Source organism: Olea europaea, chromosome 20 (assembly GCF_002742605.1).
Source record: "Olea europaea var. sylvestris chromosome 20, O_europaea_v1, whole genome shotgun sequence".
Lineage (NCBI taxonomy): Eukaryota > Viridiplantae > Streptophyta > Magnoliopsida > Lamiales > Oleaceae > Olea > Olea europaea.
Window position 1 is genome coordinate 7,869,523 of NC_036256.1, and position 18,534 is coordinate 7,888,056.

General features: G+C 39.4%; 1 protein-coding gene across 1 annotated transcript; it reads right to left on the reverse strand.

Annotated features, from left to right (window-relative positions):
• Positions 1 to 2,344: 2,344 nt before the first annotated feature.
• LOC111369018 (putative disease resistance RPP13-like protein 3) lies at positions 2,345 to 4,108 on the reverse strand. The gene is made up of 4 exons (XM_022990507.1): positions 3,565 to 4,108; positions 3,258 to 3,379; positions 2,698 to 3,173; positions 2,345 to 2,594 (listed from the first exon to the last, which is right to left on the reverse strand). Exons 1-4 carry the CDS (start codon positions 4,106 to 4,108, stop codon positions 2,345 to 2,347), a joined length of 1,392 nt encoding a protein of 463 aa, XP_022846275.1.
• Positions 4,109 to 18,534: the final 14,426 nt, after the last annotated feature.

Here is an 18,534-nt window from a genome sequence, read left to right on the forward strand (position 1 = left end):
AATGCATGTGTCTCAAACTCATCTTATTAAGGAGGACATCCGGTATTTCAACTTCAGAAGAACTGTTCACAACAAGAAATTCTAGTTTTTGGAAGCTTTCCATTGACGTTCATCTTGATCCCGAGGTTGCGTGAAACATAATACAATCAAGGAGAAAAACAAGGAATAAAAGAAATTTCCTAACTCGTTAAGCACAGCTTGGATATCTATCACTATATTCTTTGTGGGCTGCAAATGCATTGATGTATCCCCAAGAAAAGTAATAAAAAATCCTAGCTCTGTCTGGAGATTTTGGAAAGCAATGTATTCTGCGTTACATAGGATGGATTCTACCATTCGGAGTAGAAAGTTGATAAAGGCTGCAACAACTTCATTAGGACATGACGAGCTTTGCTGGTTTGGGACAGTGAAGAGTTCTTCAAGCTTTTTCCCACGTGACAATAGTTGTTGGAGACTGTGTCTAATTTTTTCAACATCTTTTGAGTTTCCGATCGGCTCCGGAAAATCAACCCTATCGGTTGATGGGAGCCCAAGTTGGCAGGACAAAATTGACTCATACTCAAGCACGATTATATGGAAACCTATTGGCCCAGTAAACAATTTATCTTCGTCTGGTAAATAGTACCCCTCTTCCGTGCCCAGGCAGTCTGTACCTGTTTCTCCCTCTCCTGATGACATAAGGAAAGGATGCAAGCGATTGCAGGGAAAAAAGTATTTGTGTTTAAAAGCTAATAGATTCTACCAATTGTTTGGATTAAATACAAACATTAAAGAAGCAAGAAAAAATTTAGTATATAGCTTTGGAGCTTGCAGATCTGAAAATGGAGTTTGAAACCGGAATATGGAGAAGACAGAAATTAGTGCGGGGACAGTGGGTTTGAATTATTGAATATAGTGGACTACATAATTCACACTTTTCAAATAGCTTTCAATTAAAAATGGATGTAAAGAAAAAACCACAAACGTCCTTTTCAACCAAGCCTTTTCTGTTAATTAATATCTTCACCAGATTGCCGTCCTCTCCATCGCCAAGAAAAATTGTCGGTGCAATAAAGTGCGAAATTTTTGGTTTGCAACACTAATTCACTAAGGGCATCTCCAATCATGACACCATTGCACCATTTTGTATTCTTTTTTGGTCCAAAGTTGTTCCAATTCAATACCAAACTTTACACTATTTTACACCATGACACCATTTTGCACCATTTTTTGGTGCAAAATTGCTCCAATCCAACACCAAATTTGCTCAATTTTGGTGCAAAATGATGCAAAGTGAATAGTGCAATACTATTCACTTTGCACCATTTTTCACCAAAATAGTGCAAAGTGTAAAATGTCTTTTTTGCTCTTATTTAATATTTCCCAAATAAATTTGTTGAGGATATTTATGTTATTTATGCTATATATTTTTTAATCTAATAAATTATTATTATTTTTATTAATATTATTTGTATTTAAAATAAATTTTAAATGTAAGACATAATAATTAATAAATTAATTAAAAGACAAAAACAATTCAAAATACATCAAACACAATTATTTATACCAAACAGGGGCAAATGAGTTGATAACATATTCAACTTCAAATGTTATGTCTCTGGTTTTTATTTTGAGTTCTTCCAGCTCTGCCTCTTGCTGCACAAATATATTGGCGATGGAAGATCCCAATAAAAATAGCTCCTCATGTAGCATTACAATTTGATCGTTCAGACCAACAATCCTGTCAGACTTGTTATTTATTAGGTCCATGAGATCATCAAGAACGGAATCAACAATGAAGAGTGAAACCATGCCAGTCTTTGGAGCCATATCAATTGGCATCTTTTAGACTGTGATGCAGTGCTCCTTGATCTTTGATTTCAAGAGCTCGAACTTTGGTAACAAATCGGAAAGAGCTAGGCCCACTATTCCACTCTCCGGGACTTGATCATTCTTGGTGAAAACTATGAAACTTCCTATCTCATGGAGCAGAGATTTGATATCCGCCATTGCTTTCTCGGTTTCTTCCACCTCAGTAGTGGTCTGCAATTGCATGTCCTCAAGAGCGTCGAAAAAGCCAGAGTGCAAGGAACTTACTAACTTGTTGACCATAGATTCAAAATCAGTTAAAGCATCAATAATTTCTTCATCTTGATCCCGAGGTTGCGTGAAACATAATACAATCAAGGAGAAAAACAAGGAATAAAAGAAATTTCCTAACTCGTTAAGCACAGCTTGGATATCTATCACTATATTCTTTGTGGGCTGCAAATGCATTGATGTATCCCCAAGAAAAGTAATATAAATCCTAGCTCTGTCCGGAGATTTTGGAAAGCAATGTATTCTGCGTTACATAGGATGGATTTTACCATTCGGAGTAGAAAGTTGATAAAGGCTGCAATAACTTCATTAGGACATGACGAGCTTTGCATGTTTGGGACAGTGAAGAATTCCTCAAGCTTTCTCCCATATGACAATAGTAGTTGCGACAATGGTGTTTCTGATACATCCCCACTTCACTGAAGTACAGCAATGGATGAGATTCATCATCATTACTGGTAAAAACATAATCATACGTGATACGATCATCAGATATAGTCACCATTATTAGTACACTAAAACAAAAATGTATGAATAGAGAAGAAAAAAGAAGAGAAATAAGGAACTTACATATTGACAATCTTAAAAAAAAAAAATTCGTCAGCTATTCTCAAGCACATTTCACTCAATAGATCCTGAATCTTGCAAGTTTTGATTGAACCATCAAATTTTTTTTTACCAACAAGTACCAGGCTCCTATCAATTAGTTTCATCGCATATTCTAATGCCACATCCTCTAAACTCTTTTGCTCTTCCTTCTTTATATATCCTTCAGCTATCCATAATGATATGAACTTTTGTATGTGGATTTCCTCATCCTCTTTGAAATCTCCAAAGTAAAGAAAACATGGTTTCAAGTGCATTGGCAAATGATAATAGCTAAGTTCTAATATCTGGATGTAGTTGTCTGAATTTTTGGATAAATGTGAACTTAAATTTCTTGCAACTTCTTGCCACAAGTGTTCTTTTTTCTCCATATTTGCAAGAACTCCAGCTATCACGACCACAGCAAGTGGTAGGCCGTGACATTTTTTTGCAATCTCCTTCGCAATGTCTAGCAGTTCTTGAGGACAACTTTTATCTCTGAACACTTTCTTTTGTAATAAATCCCAACATTCAACTTCCGATAGAAAAGGAAGTGTATTTATGACACAATGAGGTGACACTTTCGAACTTACTTCTTTATTCCGAGTGGTGAATAAGATTCTACTTCCAGTTCTGTCATTTGGAAAAAATCCTTTCAAATCATCCCATAATTTTGTATCCCATATATCATCCAGGACAATGAGATATCGCCTTCCTTTTAAACTTTTGTAAACATATTCAGCCAAACTTTCTATGTCCTGGTTTGCAATTGTTTCTTGCTTAATATTTTTTATCGAGCTCAAAATGTTAATCAAAATATTTTTCTTATTATATGTTTGAGAAACAACTGATAGACTACGGATGGATCATTATATAGTTTATTTGCTAAAGTCATCTTACCAAGTCCAGGCATTCCAAATATGAAGATAATTTGCAATTGCTCTGCTCCTCTAACAAGTTGTTCTGCAATTTCGAGTGCAACATCTTCAAACCCCACAATAACATCTTCCAAAATGGAAGGGTCTTTAGGTTGCAATGATAAGTGCTCACCTGGATATTTTGCAATTTCTGCCATTCCAGCCACATCAATATCGTTCTTCATTTCTTTGATGGCCATCATAATAAGCTGAATCTTCTCAATGAGCTGAGGATGTCTGAGGGTGAGATACCAAACAGGGGGAAATGAGTTGATAACATATTCAACTTCAAATGCTACGTCTCTGGTTTTTATTATGAGTTCTTGCTGCTCTGCTTCTTGCTGCACAGCTATACTGGTGACGGAAGATCCCAACAAAAATAGTTCCTCATGTAGCATTACAATTTGATCGTTCTGACCAAGAATCCAGTCAGACTTGTTATTTATTAGGTCCATGAGATCATCAAGAACGGAATCAACAATGAAGAGTGAAACCATGCCAGTCTTTGGAGCCATATCAATTGGCATCTTTTAGACTGTGATGCAGTGCTCCTTGATCTTTGATTTCAAGAGCTCGAACTTTGGTAACAAATCGGAAAGAGCTAGGCCCACTATTCCACTCTCCGGGACTTGATCATTCTTGGTGAAAACTATGAAACTTCCTATCTCATGGACCATAGCTTTGATATCCGCCATTGCTTTCTCGGTTTCTTCTACCTCAGTAGTGGTCTGCAATGGCATGTCCTCAAGAACGTCGAAAATGCCAGAGTGCAAGAAACAATACAATCAAGGAGAAAAACAAGGAATAAAAGAAATTTCCTAACTCGTTAAGCACAGCTTGGATATCTATCACTATATTCTTTGTGGGCTGCAAATGCATTGATGTATCCCCAAGAAAAGTAATATAAATCCTAGCTCTGTCCGGAGATTTTGGAAAGCAATGTATTCTGCGTTACATAGGATGGATTTTACCATTCGGAGTAGAAAGTTGATAAAGGCTGCAATAACTTCATTAGGACATGACGAGCTTTGCATGTTTGGGACAGTGAAGAATTCCTCAAGCTTTCTCCCATATGACAATAGTAGTTGGAGACCGCGTCTAATATATTCAATATCTTTTGAATTTCCAAGCGGCTCCAGAAAATCAGACGAATCGGTTGATGGGAGCCAAAGTTGGCAGGACAAATTTGAAATATACTTTGATACGACTTCAAAATATCCTAATGGTGAAGTAAATAGTAAATCCAAGTCTGGTTGTTGACACATAAAAATTCAGCCCAAATTGAACGGTCCAAGGAATGAAGCCCAGTTGGAGGATCTCCAAATCAGATAGCCCAAAGAACGAAGCCCAATCAAACAAGTCAAGATGAAGGCCTAAATAGGGAGGCCCAAGAACGCGGTAACACCATCACCCAAGTTTGCAAGTCGCCCAGAATCTGAGCGAATGGAGTGCCATGCAGTCACCCAGAGCTGTTACTCTATTCTCGCCCAAACCTTCTAATCGCCCAAGGTCTTAGCAAACATAAAGTGTTGCGGTTATCAAGAAGTGCAGTTATCACAGCAGTTATTAAAGTAGCCCTATCACGTTCCACGATTCAAGGAATTCAATCGAAAATGGTTGAACGACGAAGAGTAATTGCAGCAGTTAAAAAAGGCAGTTCCATGACAAGTTGGCCATTACGAGGAAAGTAGGCAGTTGTAGAACGATCAAGCAGTTTTAGGGCGGTTGATCACAAAGAGATCATCCAGGGAGTATAAAAGGAAGAAAAGACATAGAGCAAAAGGACCGAATCAAAAACTCTCGAACAGAGAACATGTAATTTTAAATTCCTTAGTTTAGATTTAAATACTTCTTTCAATAACTCGTGTGCTTGCGCCCATTGGAGGCATTCTGTTTTTAATTTCCAATTGTAAAGTCATCGCCAATAAAAGAACACCCCTTTTGGGACTTTGTCTTAAGAGGTTTGTCCCTTATACAATCGTTTGATCCCTTTTAATTGTTAGCGACGAACCCGCATGAAACAATTTGGCACGCCCGGTGGGACAGTGGTGTTTGGTGTTGAAAATATAAAAGGTGAAAGAATATGCCTCAGAGATCCGATAAGAAAGCAGCAAGTCAGGGAGGAATCCAGTATGTGATCGAGCGATATGAGGAGCAGCATGCCTCTCCACGAACAGATGGACAGAATCAGAGCAGTAACAGTCGTTACGAACCAATGACAGAGTTGAGTCCTCGAACCATGCGTGCACTACTTGGAGAACTCACACAAGATGTCGTTGAACAGGTAAATCTTCGAAGTATTCATAATATGGAAAGATTTACCCAAAATGGGAATACACATTATGACAACATGGTCAAACACTTTGAATGAAACAATGAATAAGTTAGTAGGCCAAATATGTCAACCGGTTATGCCTCTTGCAAACCACTTTCAAACTAGGACAATTGTGGGACATAATCCCTCAGTCCTAAATCCGAATCAAGGGGTAGAACCACTTTCTGGTCCCTCTACTTCAAACCAAGGGGGTGGGGCAGTGCCAAATCAGAACAATGGTAGTGGTACGCCTAACTTGGGGGGTAATCCAAATATAAGAGATAATGTCCTAAACAATGGACAGAATACCCCACGTGTTAATGAGGAAATAGATGTTCAGGCTAATGGTAATGGCCCTAATCATGGTAACTTTGTTGCCAATCAAGGACCAAACATCAGACCTCATGCAAATCAACCAGTTAACCAACCTGTAGGAATTCCTTATGACCCCAACGTCATGTTGAGGAATCAGATTATGAAAATCGTACAGGATCAGATAGCTTTTGGGGTGCGTCCCATCATTAGGCCGACTTACACAAAGCCATATCCTGATTGGGTAGACCAAGCATATCCATGGCCTAGAGGGTATAAAGTGCCAGAATTCTCACTGTTTACCGGTTTAGGGAAGGTGTCTACTCTAGAACACATAGGGCGATTTACATTGCAAAGTGGTGATGTAACCGATTACCATAAAATGAGGCTTTTCCCTAGTTCATTAACAGGAGTATCTTTCTCCTGGTTCATCAACTTGCTAGCAAACTCTGTTCAAACATGGCAACAATTGGAACAGCTATTTCACGGTCAGTTTTATAAAACTGAGTCTGAAGTCACTTTGGCTGATTTGGCGAATCTACATCAAATGCCAAACGAATGGGCAGAAAGTTTTCTCCAAAGGTTCAAGACAGCAAGAAGCAAGTGTTTTGTACCTCTGCCCGAAAAAAGAATTTGTCAAAATCGCTCAGGGCTGCTTGAGCTTTGATTTAAAAAAGAAATTACAGGACAAGGAATTTCCTGACCTTTTCCAGTTGAGTGCGAATGTGATTAGGTATGAACGACTGATAAGAGAGGAAGAACAGATGAAGAATTCTAGTAAAGTGACTTATTACAAAGACCTAAATTTTGATGTTCATACCATCAGCGACGAGTCATACGATCAGGCCGAAATGTGTTTGGCCGAATTGGTCAAAGGAGATACGTATACTTGTCCCATAATGGCCAAGCTTAGACCATCGCGCAAAGATGAGCCCATGAAAGATGGAAACATAAAGGCTAGAATGTTCTCGTTCGATGTAACCAAAGCTGACCTTATATTTGATAAATTATATAGGGATAAGCAGATACAGGGATATGGCAGCATCCCCATCGCCCTACTTTCTTCCCAAACACTCAGCCTGGTAGAGGGCGAGGTACATCATTCTATAGAGGACCGCCTTTTGAGAGGCAGTTCAGACCAGCAGATAATGGGAGAACATTTAGGCCGCAACCTCGCCGGCCAAATGTATGGCATTCATTCCAGTATAATGCAGGAAGGGCAATACCCTTCGATGAGATGACTAAAACCCAACAAAGGCGTTTCCAACGAAACTATGGACGAATGATGAGGCAGCAACAGGGAGTGCCACATCCTAAAGCGCCTAAACTACTCAAGGTAGCCAATCAAAATGTCCTCAAAGATAGTGAAGAGACCGGTACAGATGAATCAATGAAAGAAAGAAGGAGGCCAGACTTCTAGAGAGACCTACAACGATGAAGAAGATGACGGGATGACAGACATTGAAGAAGAAATCGACCTAGAAGCAGAAGGAAGAAGGAGAGGAGTATCGCGCAATACTCTGTTGAAGCAACTACATCGGGAGGGAGTTCGCGAAGTAGACTTGTTGGGAGAACCATCTGGACGTCCTTTCGATTTCTACGTATTGTACGGGACACCCAAAAGGAAGAAAAGAGTGCCTCGCTCTAAAAAGTATGGATCACCCCCAAGAATAATGCCCCCTCCCACAGGTTGGGTAACTGATGAGAAAGCATTAGAAAAAAGTAAGAAGGAAATTCAGGAGACAGAGGATCAGCGCGATATGCTGCACGTCGACTTATCAAAGGGGGATAATTCGACAGAAATCAAGCAGGAAGTAGAAATAGAGGCTGCCAAAAAGGTTATTTTTAAACGGCCAGCCATGAAATTGACTAAACACTTGAGGCCATTGTACGTTAAAGCTCTAGTTAATGGCATCCCTGTGGCAAAAGTGCTTGTCGACAATGAGGCAGCTATAAACACCATTCCATCTAGGATGATGAGGAAGTTCACAAAGACAGAGGGTGACATAATTCCTACAGAAGTCATCCTTACGAGCTTCAATGGAGGAGCAACTTCAGCTAAGGGAGTTATGCCATTGGACATAACTATAGGGACGACTACTAGGACCACAGTCTTCTTAGTAATAGATGGTCCTACTAGTTACAATATGTTATTAGGAAGAGATTGGATACACGGAAGTCGCTGTATACCCTCATCGCTCCATCAATGCCTGATCTTTTGGAATAACAAAGGCGAAGCAGAGGTGGTACAGGCCGATCATAGGCCTTTTGTCGCAGAAGCAAACTCGGTGGAAAAGTTCATGTACGAAGGAAACTATGGACCTGTCAGGGTAGTACAAGATGGGGAAGAAACTCAAGTTGTCGCGCAAAGCGTAGAGCCATTTTCAGTGGACACACTCACTGAAATGTTCAGACAGATGAGGCCAAATATAGTGGCCCTAGAAGAGCCAGTAATTGGCAAAAGAATAATCAAGGAGTCTTGAATGAATTCTAAGTTACAAAAGCAAATGGTCGATATTCAGGCCTTCAAAGCCAGACTGATGGCTTTCAATAAGGAATGCAATGATAAGGCGAAAGAAGAGATAGCCCTAAAAGCGCTGAAGGACAAATTGGCAGTATTCGAGTTAGAACAAAGCATTGGCCGAGAAGTCAACAAGGTGGACTGTTTAGAAGAAGAAGTACTTACAAGGGAACTGGACGACGAAGTGATGCGGATCATCAAACCTGGATATGCTCAAGCACAAGACCCTCTGATCAAAGTAAATATTGGCAATGAAGGAGAAGATCGTCCAACATTCATCAGCCAGATGCTCGATCAAGAGGTTAGTGATAAATTAATCGGTTTGTTAAAGGAGTATAAAGATTGTTTTGCTTGGGAATATGAACAAATGCCTGGTTTAGATAGAGACTTGGTGAACATAGGTTACCAACTAAGCCTAATTTTAAACCTCATAGGCAGCCTCCTAGACGTTTTGCTCCCAATGTACTCCCTGAGATTAAGAAAGAGATAGAGCGATTATTGAAAGCAGGTTTTATTAGAACAGCCAGATATGTCGAATGGTTGTCCAATATCGTGCCAGTACTAAAAAAGAATGGTAAACTAAGGGTGTGTATAGACTTTAGAAATTTAAACATAGCTACACCCAAAGATGAGTATCCAATGCCCACGGTGGATTCTTTAGTAGACTCGACTGCCGGACATGTCATGTATTCTTTCATGGATGGGTATTCAGGATACAATCAAATTTATATAGCTGAAGAAGACATACAAAAAACTGCCTTTAGATGCCCTGGGTCTCTAGGATGTTTTGAATGGGTAGTTATGCCTTTCGACCTAAAAAATGCAGGGGCAACTTATCAAAGGGCAATGAATTTAATCTTTCATGATATGATAGGCAAGTTTGTTGAAGTGTATGTAGATGATATAGTGGTCAAATCCATTAAAGAAGAGGATCATTTCGAACAGTTAAGATGTTCGTTTGAGCGAATGAAGCAATATAAGCTAAAGTTGAATCCCTTGAAATGTGCATTTGGTGTTAATGCAGGGAAATTTCTTGGTTTCTTAGTACACAAGAGAGAGATTGAACTTGATAAAAATAAAGCGAAGGCCATTTTAGAGGCCAAACCACGTAGCAACAAAAAAGAATTACAAAGGTTTCTAGGCCAAGTAAACTTTTTAAGACGCTTTATTTCTAACTGTGCAGGGCGAACTAAAGTCTTTTCGCCACTCTTAAAGCTGAAAAATCAGGACAAATTCGTCTGAAAAGAAGAACATCAAAAGGCTTTTGTAAGCCTGAAGACATATTTATCAAGTCCACCAGTGTTTGTGTTACCAATCCAAGGACAGCCAATGAAAGTGTACGTATCGGCTGAAAAAGAATCAATAGCTGGAATGGTCGTACAGGAAGACCAATTTGGTGAAGAAAGGGCAATTTACTACTTAAGTAGACAGTTAACAAAATGGGAATGTAATTACTCTGCTATCGAAAAATTGTGTCTTGCATTGTATTTCACATGTACAAAATTAAGGGCTTATTTACGGCCCGTAACCATTTATTTAATTTCTAAAGTAAATTTAGTTAAGTATATGTTCTCGCGCCCTATTTTACTCCAAAGGGTAGGTCTTTGGACATTAGCTTTATTAGAATTCGAGATACAATATATACCTCAAAAGGCAGTCAAAAATTAGACTTTGGCTAGCTTTCTAGCCGATCATCCATGCCTTGACATGCCTGAAAAAATTGAATTAGAAATCAATTCGTTCGAGCTAAAACCTTGGGTGTTGTATTTCGATGGGTCAAAAACCTCTAAAGGCGCAGGAGTAGGAGTAGATTGATTAATCTTTTAGAAATTTGCTACAAGTTCGCATTCACTTTAGACAGAATGTGCACCAACAATCAGGCCGAATATGAAGCCTTAATTGTAGGCCTAGAACTAATGATAGATATGGGAGTAAGAAATGTGATCGTTAGGGGCGATTCTCAATTGGTAATCCACCAATTGATTGGTGATTTTAAATGCCAAAGTGATTCCATTATAAGTCAATATGAGATCGCCCAAGAATTGTTAGAAGAATTCGACCAAGTAGAACTTCAATGCGTTAATAGGATATATAACGATGTGGCAAATGAGTTAGCCCAAATGGCCTCAGGATACTCAAAGGTTTTGAATTGGAAGTCTACTTGTGAGTATGGAATCATATTGCCCGTGACTCAAAGAAGGACGAGAAAGATCGAACTTCACTGCATACAAGATGGAGATGCAATGGATTGGAGAACAGAGATTAAAAGGTTCCTTAAAGAACCTAATGGAGGGATTAGTAGGAAAATGAAGCTGTGTTTGCTGAACTATACACTAATAGATGAAGAGTTGTTTAAGAAGCGCTCTGATGGTGTATTGCTAAAATGTGTAAGTTTGCAAGAAGCCAGGATGATCATGGCTAAGGTGCACGAAGGGATATGTGGAGCTCATCAAGCTGGCCAAATGATAAGATGGTTAATTATTAGGATTGGATATTTTTGGCCAAAGATGGGAGAATTATGCGTTCAGTATCAAAGAGTTGTTTAGCATGCCAAAAGCATGGTCCAATACAAAGGGCACCAGCACGAGAGATGGCACCTATTATTAAACCTTGGCCGTTCAAGGGTTGGGCGATAGACCTGATAGGGAAGATTTATCCCCCATCGTCCAAGCAACATACTTTTATTATAGTTACAACCGACTATTTCACCAAGTGGGTAGAGGCGGTACCTTTGAAAGAGATCACCCAAAAGAATGTCACAGAGTTTATCCGTGATCACATCATTTATAGGTTTGGAATTCCACAAACATTAATGGTAGATCACGGAGCATCTTTGAATGGGGATCAAGTGAACAAATTTTTGAGCGAGTTTGGGGTTAAATTAGTAAACTCCACACCGTATTACGTTCAATCCAATGGACAAGCAGAATCTTCTAATAAGATTCTAAAAAATATCATCAGAAAGATGATAGATGAAAATGCCAGAAATTGGCACGAATGTCTGAACAAGGCCTTGTGGGCTTATAGAACATCACCTCGGTCAAGTACCAAAGTTACTCCTTTCCAACTTGCTTATGGACAGGAGGTCGTTTTGCCTATGGAAATCAACGTGCAATCGATTAGAGTGTGTTGCAACATAAGTTGAATGATGATGAGTATACAGAATCACTAGTTCAAAATTTATTGGGGTTGGACGAATTGAAGTTGGACGTTTTAGATAGATTGCAAGTTCAAAAACAAAGAATGACTAAGTTTTATAATAAAAAAGTCATAGCCAAATCGTTCAGCCTGGATGAACTAGTTTGGAAGACGATACTCCCTTTGGATAGCAAGGATCTAAAGTACGGGAAGTGGTCGCCCAATTGGGAAGGACCATACAAAATAAACAGTGTGTTGCCCAATAGAGCGTATCATTTGGAAGATTTAGATGGCACCAAGCACGTGAGATTCATTAATGGTAAATATTTGAAAAAATATGTTTCTTCTTTATGGGAATGTGAACAGATAAAAGCATAATCAAAATATGTTGAACGATTAAGGATAACAAGGTCAGAGCGAAATACATTCAAATAAAGTCCTTTATTATCAAACGTTCATTACAAAGATGTAAAAATACAAATGATGGATGTTCTACAAACTACAATAAAGAGTAAGCTAATCTCCCGATCGATCGCCGAGTAAGAGGGTGGACTGATCTCGCACCGCCTTCCTAAATGCATCGCTGCAATGGTGGGATCGCCGAGTAAGAGGGTGGATTGGCCTCACACCACCTTCCTAAATGCATCGCTGCAATGGCGGGCAAAGAGGCTGAGAAGCACTCTCAGCAAGCAAGGAGGCCCGCAAGCATCCCAAAAATTGTCTTCTATCATCGAACTCCTTGTAAAGAACAAAGAGACGATGGGAAGAACTTTGATGGCAAAAACTTTGCTGCTGGCCAAAAAATATTTCCTATACCTCCCATACCAAAGGTGATATCAAGGCAAATAGTAAAATGGGCGGACCAAACAATCCATTTTTATAGAAAGACGAAGGTTTCAGATTGATTGTCAGAATGCCAAACAATGGTAGCAAATTGGTTTTGAAGAAGAAAATGAAGATGAAGATGGAGGATGGAAAGTGCGAAGCATACGTACATTTATAGGGGGGTGGAGATGAAGAGACAGAATATGAGCAGCCACATTCTGCCTAGTAAATGGAATTAAGTAGCCCAAAGTCTTGGGAAAAGAGGTGGAAATATCAAGAGAAAATGTGCAAGATTTTTAGCACAAAGCAGTTAAATGCTTGAAGAATTGGCGATTAAAAGACAAACGTCAAATAAATGCACAAGAAGTTAACATATATGTTCATTAATGATGAACAAAGTTACAAAAGGAAAGTCAAATGCGAAATTACAAAAAGAAAAGTTAAGGCGTCATATGTCTTAATTACAGTCTATCCCATACTGAACGAATTCGTTCCCTAAGTTTTTCCCAATCCTCGTTTTGCCGAGAGGAAGTGATGTTCAATTCAGCCACGACATCATCATCAACTTCCAACTTCTTGTATTGCTTGACCAAAGACTTAGTTCGCTCAATTCCTTGGGAGGCGTTGTGCTTTTTAGCAGCCATTCTCGCCTTGCAGTCGTCCATTTTGGCCTGAAGTTCCTTCATCTGAGCAGCCAAACTAACCATCAAAGAGTCTTCAATCATGACTTCAGAAGAGATTTCTTTCAACTCGTCCTCGGCCTTGTTGATCTCCAGACGTAAAGACTCTTTCTCAGATATGGCTCGAAGATATTGAGTACTTTTGGCCTTTAGTTTAGCATTCTTGGCCAGCAAGGAGAGGACCTTGGAATGGATAACTTTCAACGTCGTTTTAAAATCGGCAGAAAGATTGAGCGACGGAAGTGTCAGTGCTTGCTCCAACATTGCATTCAAATCCTCAAGCTTATCCTTGTGTCTGGCAGCACTAACCTTACCAATGTCCATATCCATGAAGGACACGTACTCCAATATCGATTGCTTGAGGAAATTCAAATCTTCCTTGAAGAAGCAGCAGGACGATCAGATGGAGCAGGGCGAGATGTCTTGACTTGCCCCCAGGAAGCGAACAAGTCTTGGATGGAACGCACACTCTTGTCAGCATCCTGCAAAGAAAATTGCCAATATTGAAGATTCTCACTACAACGAACAAGATGGAAATAAAAGTGAAGCAAAGATTACCTCATCAATAATCATGGAAGATGGCATATCCTCAGTCAAGTCTGCCACCTATGACTCCACCATTCGTGAGGACTTCCCCTTGTCTGAGCGAGAAGATGTTGCCACAACGGGTGGACTCATAGGAGCATCTGCGAAACTCAAAAGCAACAAATTAGAAATCAAATAGCACAAGCAAAGGTAAAGCATTAAAAAACTGAATTACCTTCTGCTTCGATGTTTGGGGGGTTGACGCCCTGGGAAGAAGGTGGCTCATCCATTGGTTTTGATGAGGATTCTGGGACTGAAGATGTCTCTTTAAGCGTAGTCCCTTCATCAACTGGTTTGGATGAAGCAGCCTCAGCGGAGGATGATGGAGTAGGAGCTGCCGATACCAAAACCTTTAAAGGAGAGGCTGAACTTTTCTGAGAAGTCCAAATAAATCATCAGCACACAGAAAAGTTTCAAGTATGGAAAAGTATGCTTGTGAGTAAACCAATTTAATTACCTTCCTCATGATGATAAGAGGGGAATCGTCATCATCATCAACATCATCCTCCAGAATGGGAGATGCTGAGGCTGACCGTTTGCGGCTTGGGGCACTCTTAGCTGCAGTAGGTTTGGTAGGGAGAGAAGAAGATGGACGAGCAGACTGTTTAGCGCGATGAGGAGGAGAAGGACTCCGAATAGACAAAGGAGTGACTAAAACAGGAGGAGGGAAAGAAATACTCGGCTGGTCCAGTGAATGAAAGGCACGATTAGCATCAGTCGCAAACAATCTGCGCTTCACTGATGGCCAGAGCTGTTCAAAAAGGGGATGGACGGCGTGGCTAGAATTGAAAGGGGCTAATGAAAAATAGCTTGTCAAAAGAAGATTGCGAGCATTTATAGCCTCTGCCTCTGCCTTATTAATAATATGGAAGCGGTCAATCAAGTTCCTTGAATAGCAAGGAGGAACAAGCTAAGTTTGGCCGAAACCAAGTTGGCGAGCAAAAAATTAGGGAGCATATATTTCTACCCCTGCCTTGGCATTGGTCCCAATTAAAATATCATGAAATAACTCCCTCCCGGTTAAAAACTGGATCCAAATGAGCAGAGAGGTGCTCGCGCTGTCTATAGTGGAGAGAGGATGCACATAGTTTGGAGTCAAAAAAGGAGGAAAATGAAAGAACGAAGGGATTGAATCCAAAGAATAAAAGAATGAAAAAATGTCCCTTCTAGACATATTTACAGGAGCCAAGAGCTCAATGGCTAGCCCATAACAGCTAGCAGAAGAACGAGAAATTGATAGAGCACCAAGCAATGGAAAATAGGATCTCAACCACAGTTGAGTGAACCAAAGAGGTCCACTACCAGTGGGAGATGCCCCATTCTTCAACTGAGTTTGAAGAGAAGCCATGCCTCTATAAAGGGCAGCCAAAAAGAAAGAACATAAATTCAAAGGCTTGCTACGCGTCAATTCGTGCGCTATGGGTAAATAACTCAGGGAGTGCTTTGTGCTTGGCACACACAAAACATATTTACAAAGCCAAACCAGAAGAAAGGCCACTCGCTCAGTATGGGAAGGCTCAGCGCTCGAATGGTTATGAAGGGCTTGTAGGCTTGAATAAGACTCGGTGTAGTATTTACCAAACTTTGGGGCGCCACCAGAAACCAAAATCCCAAGAAAAATCGTATCGCCTAAAGGTGGTAGATTCACTAGGGCCCAACATCCCTTAAAGTAATAGACATGGGGCCAAGAGGGAAAACAAAGGTATTATATTCAGAAGACCAAAAACTTAGAGCGATCGAAAAAAGTGCTGAATCAAAAGTAGGGGGTTGAATAGAGATTTCTAACAAATTAGAAATCCTAGCATTATCAAAAAGTGCCTTAGTAGGACCATGGTCCACAAGGCGAGCATGCCACCTACGGAAAACTATGTCAGATTTGGGCCAAGTGCGAATACCTCTTTCGCGAAGTGGCCCCAGCGGCAAAGAGTTTAGAAATGGAGGGCCTTGAGTACAAGGAAACAGCTAGCCCACCACCGTCTGTTCGACTATCTCTGCATTGTTGAAGAAAGGACCTAAATAGAACTCATTGAGTTCGACATTGGCGGGCGCGAGAAAGCTCAGAGTTATGTATGGACGACTCAGAAGTTTCTGAAAGTCATCAAAGCTAAAGGAGTCGCCAGATTGAGATTGTGAAGTAGCCATTAGGGATGAAACATAGTTTTTTTAGAGTTACGTAGCAGGGAAGCAAAAAGATGAATAGTAAATCGTGGGAGAGAAACGCGAAAAAGTGAGACGTGATTTAATGATGCAGTGAAATGGCGTGTTTGGGGGTTATAAGGGTTTGCAAAACGTCGCACCTTTTCAAGCAATGGAAGAAAACAATGATTGAAATTCTTGAAAATTTCGAATGTTGCTGGAAATATAAAGTGAATATGGCAAAATTTAATAATTGGTATTAATTCTGCCATACTGGGTGGTAATTGTTGACACATAAAAATTTAGCCCAAATCGAACGGCCCAAGGAATGAAACCCAGTTGGAGGATCCCCAAATCAGATAGCCCAAAGAACGAAGCCCAATCAAACAAGTCAAGATGAAGGCCCAAATAGGGAGGCCCAAGAACGCGGTAACACCATCGCCCAAGTTTGCAAGTCGCCCAGAATCTAAGCGAATGGAGTGCCATGCAGTCGCCCAGAGCTGTTACTCTATTCTCGCCCAAACCTTCTAATCGCCCAAGGTCTTAGCAAACATAAAGTGTTGCGGTTATCAAGAAGTGTAGTTATCAAAGCAGTTATTAAAGCAGCCCTATCACGTTCCACGATTCAAGGAATTCAATCGAAAACGGTTGAACGACGAAGAGTAATGGCAGCAGTTAAAAAAGGCAGTTCCATAACAAGTTGGCCATTACGAGGAAAGTGGGCAGTTGTAGAACGATCAAGCAGTTTTAGGGCGGTTGATCACAAAGAGATCATTCAGGGAGTATAAAAGGAAGAAAAGACATAGAGCAAAAGGACCGAATCAAAAACTCTCGAACAGAGAACATGTAATTTTAAATTCCTTAGTTTAGATTTAAACATTTCTTTCAGTAACTCGTGTGCTTGCGCCCCTTGGAGGCATTCTGTTTTTAATTTCCAATTGTAAAGTCATCGCCAATAAAAGAACACCCCTTTTTGGGACTTTGTCTTAAGAGGTTTGTCCCTTATACAATCGTTTGATCCCTTTTAATTGTTAGCGACGAACCCGCGCGAAACACTGGTAAAGGGTGCTTCTCTTCTGTCCAGTCCAGGCAGTCTGCCTGTTTCTTCCTCCCATGATGACATAAGGAAAGGATGCGCGCGATTGCAGGGGAAAAAAAGAAAGATGATGAAAGGGAATATTTGTGTTTAAAAGCCTAATAGCTTCTACCGATTGTTTGTATTAAACACAAACTTTAAAGAAACAGAAAAAATTTAGTATATAGCTTTGGAGCTTGTAGTTCTGAAAATGGAGTTTGAAACCAGAAAACGGAAAAGACTAGAAATTATTGAGGGGAGAGAGAGAGAGTTTGAATTATTGAACATATATTGGAGTACAGTATTCACTTTTCAAATAGCTTTAAATTAAACAATGGATATAAAGAAAAAGCCACAAGAAAAGTTCACAAAAGTCTGAATATTTCTTCTAACCATTTCTGTTCTATTTCATCGCATCACCTGTGTGAAATCTTATTTGTGGTGTCCAAATTAAAAACAATACAAAAGTTGAATAAACAATGTACTCAAAGTATTATATATTATTATTTGTTTTCTCCATCGTTCCATTTTTGACATAATTTTTTTTCCCGTTTTCCAATATTTTCAAAGGATTGTCCCAAATCAATAGTAAACCCAAAATCTAAAACAGAATCAAGCGTGTCATCTCCATTGTCCAGAAAAATCGTCAGTGCAATAAAGTACAAAATTTTTTATTTGCATCGGAAAACGCCTTCAATGCTAATTCACTAGGGCTTTGCTACAAAAACACAGGCCTCCTGATCGAACCCTACTAATAGGTGGGGGGGCCCCCTTTTTTGCGCAGGACCCACTCCCATGCGTGGGGTTCGGTTAGGGGGGCTATTTTTCTAGCAAAATTCAATTCACTAATATGTATTCGAAGTTCGAGTAAATTGTAGGAAATATTTTTGAAAAGAGATGTATATAATGCTTTATGTCATTAAAAAAAAAAAAAAATTATGGAAACTCAAATAACCCATTAAATCTATTAGAATTAAGGATAATTTAAATTTATGTAATTTTGGATTTTTTACCAGTGAAATTAAAGAAGGACGAAAAATGTCTTTTTTTTTTTTTTTTTTTTTAAACTTATATATTCTCAAATATTTTGAGACCAAGACTGGCAAGACAGCATGTTGATATTTAAAAAAAAAATAAAAATTGAAATGGATCGTAACTTCCAATCTATCCTCCAAATAATTTAACGAAGATACCTCATCTTAAAAAGTATCTTGGCAACCATTTTTTGGCTGAACAACCAAAAATTTTGACTTTTTACTATAGAAAATTGTGTCGTGAAATTTCTTGTAGTTATCATTGACAATGTCACTACAATTGCTACACATTTCAATAAAAGAATAATGTGTTTTTAATAATAATAATAATAA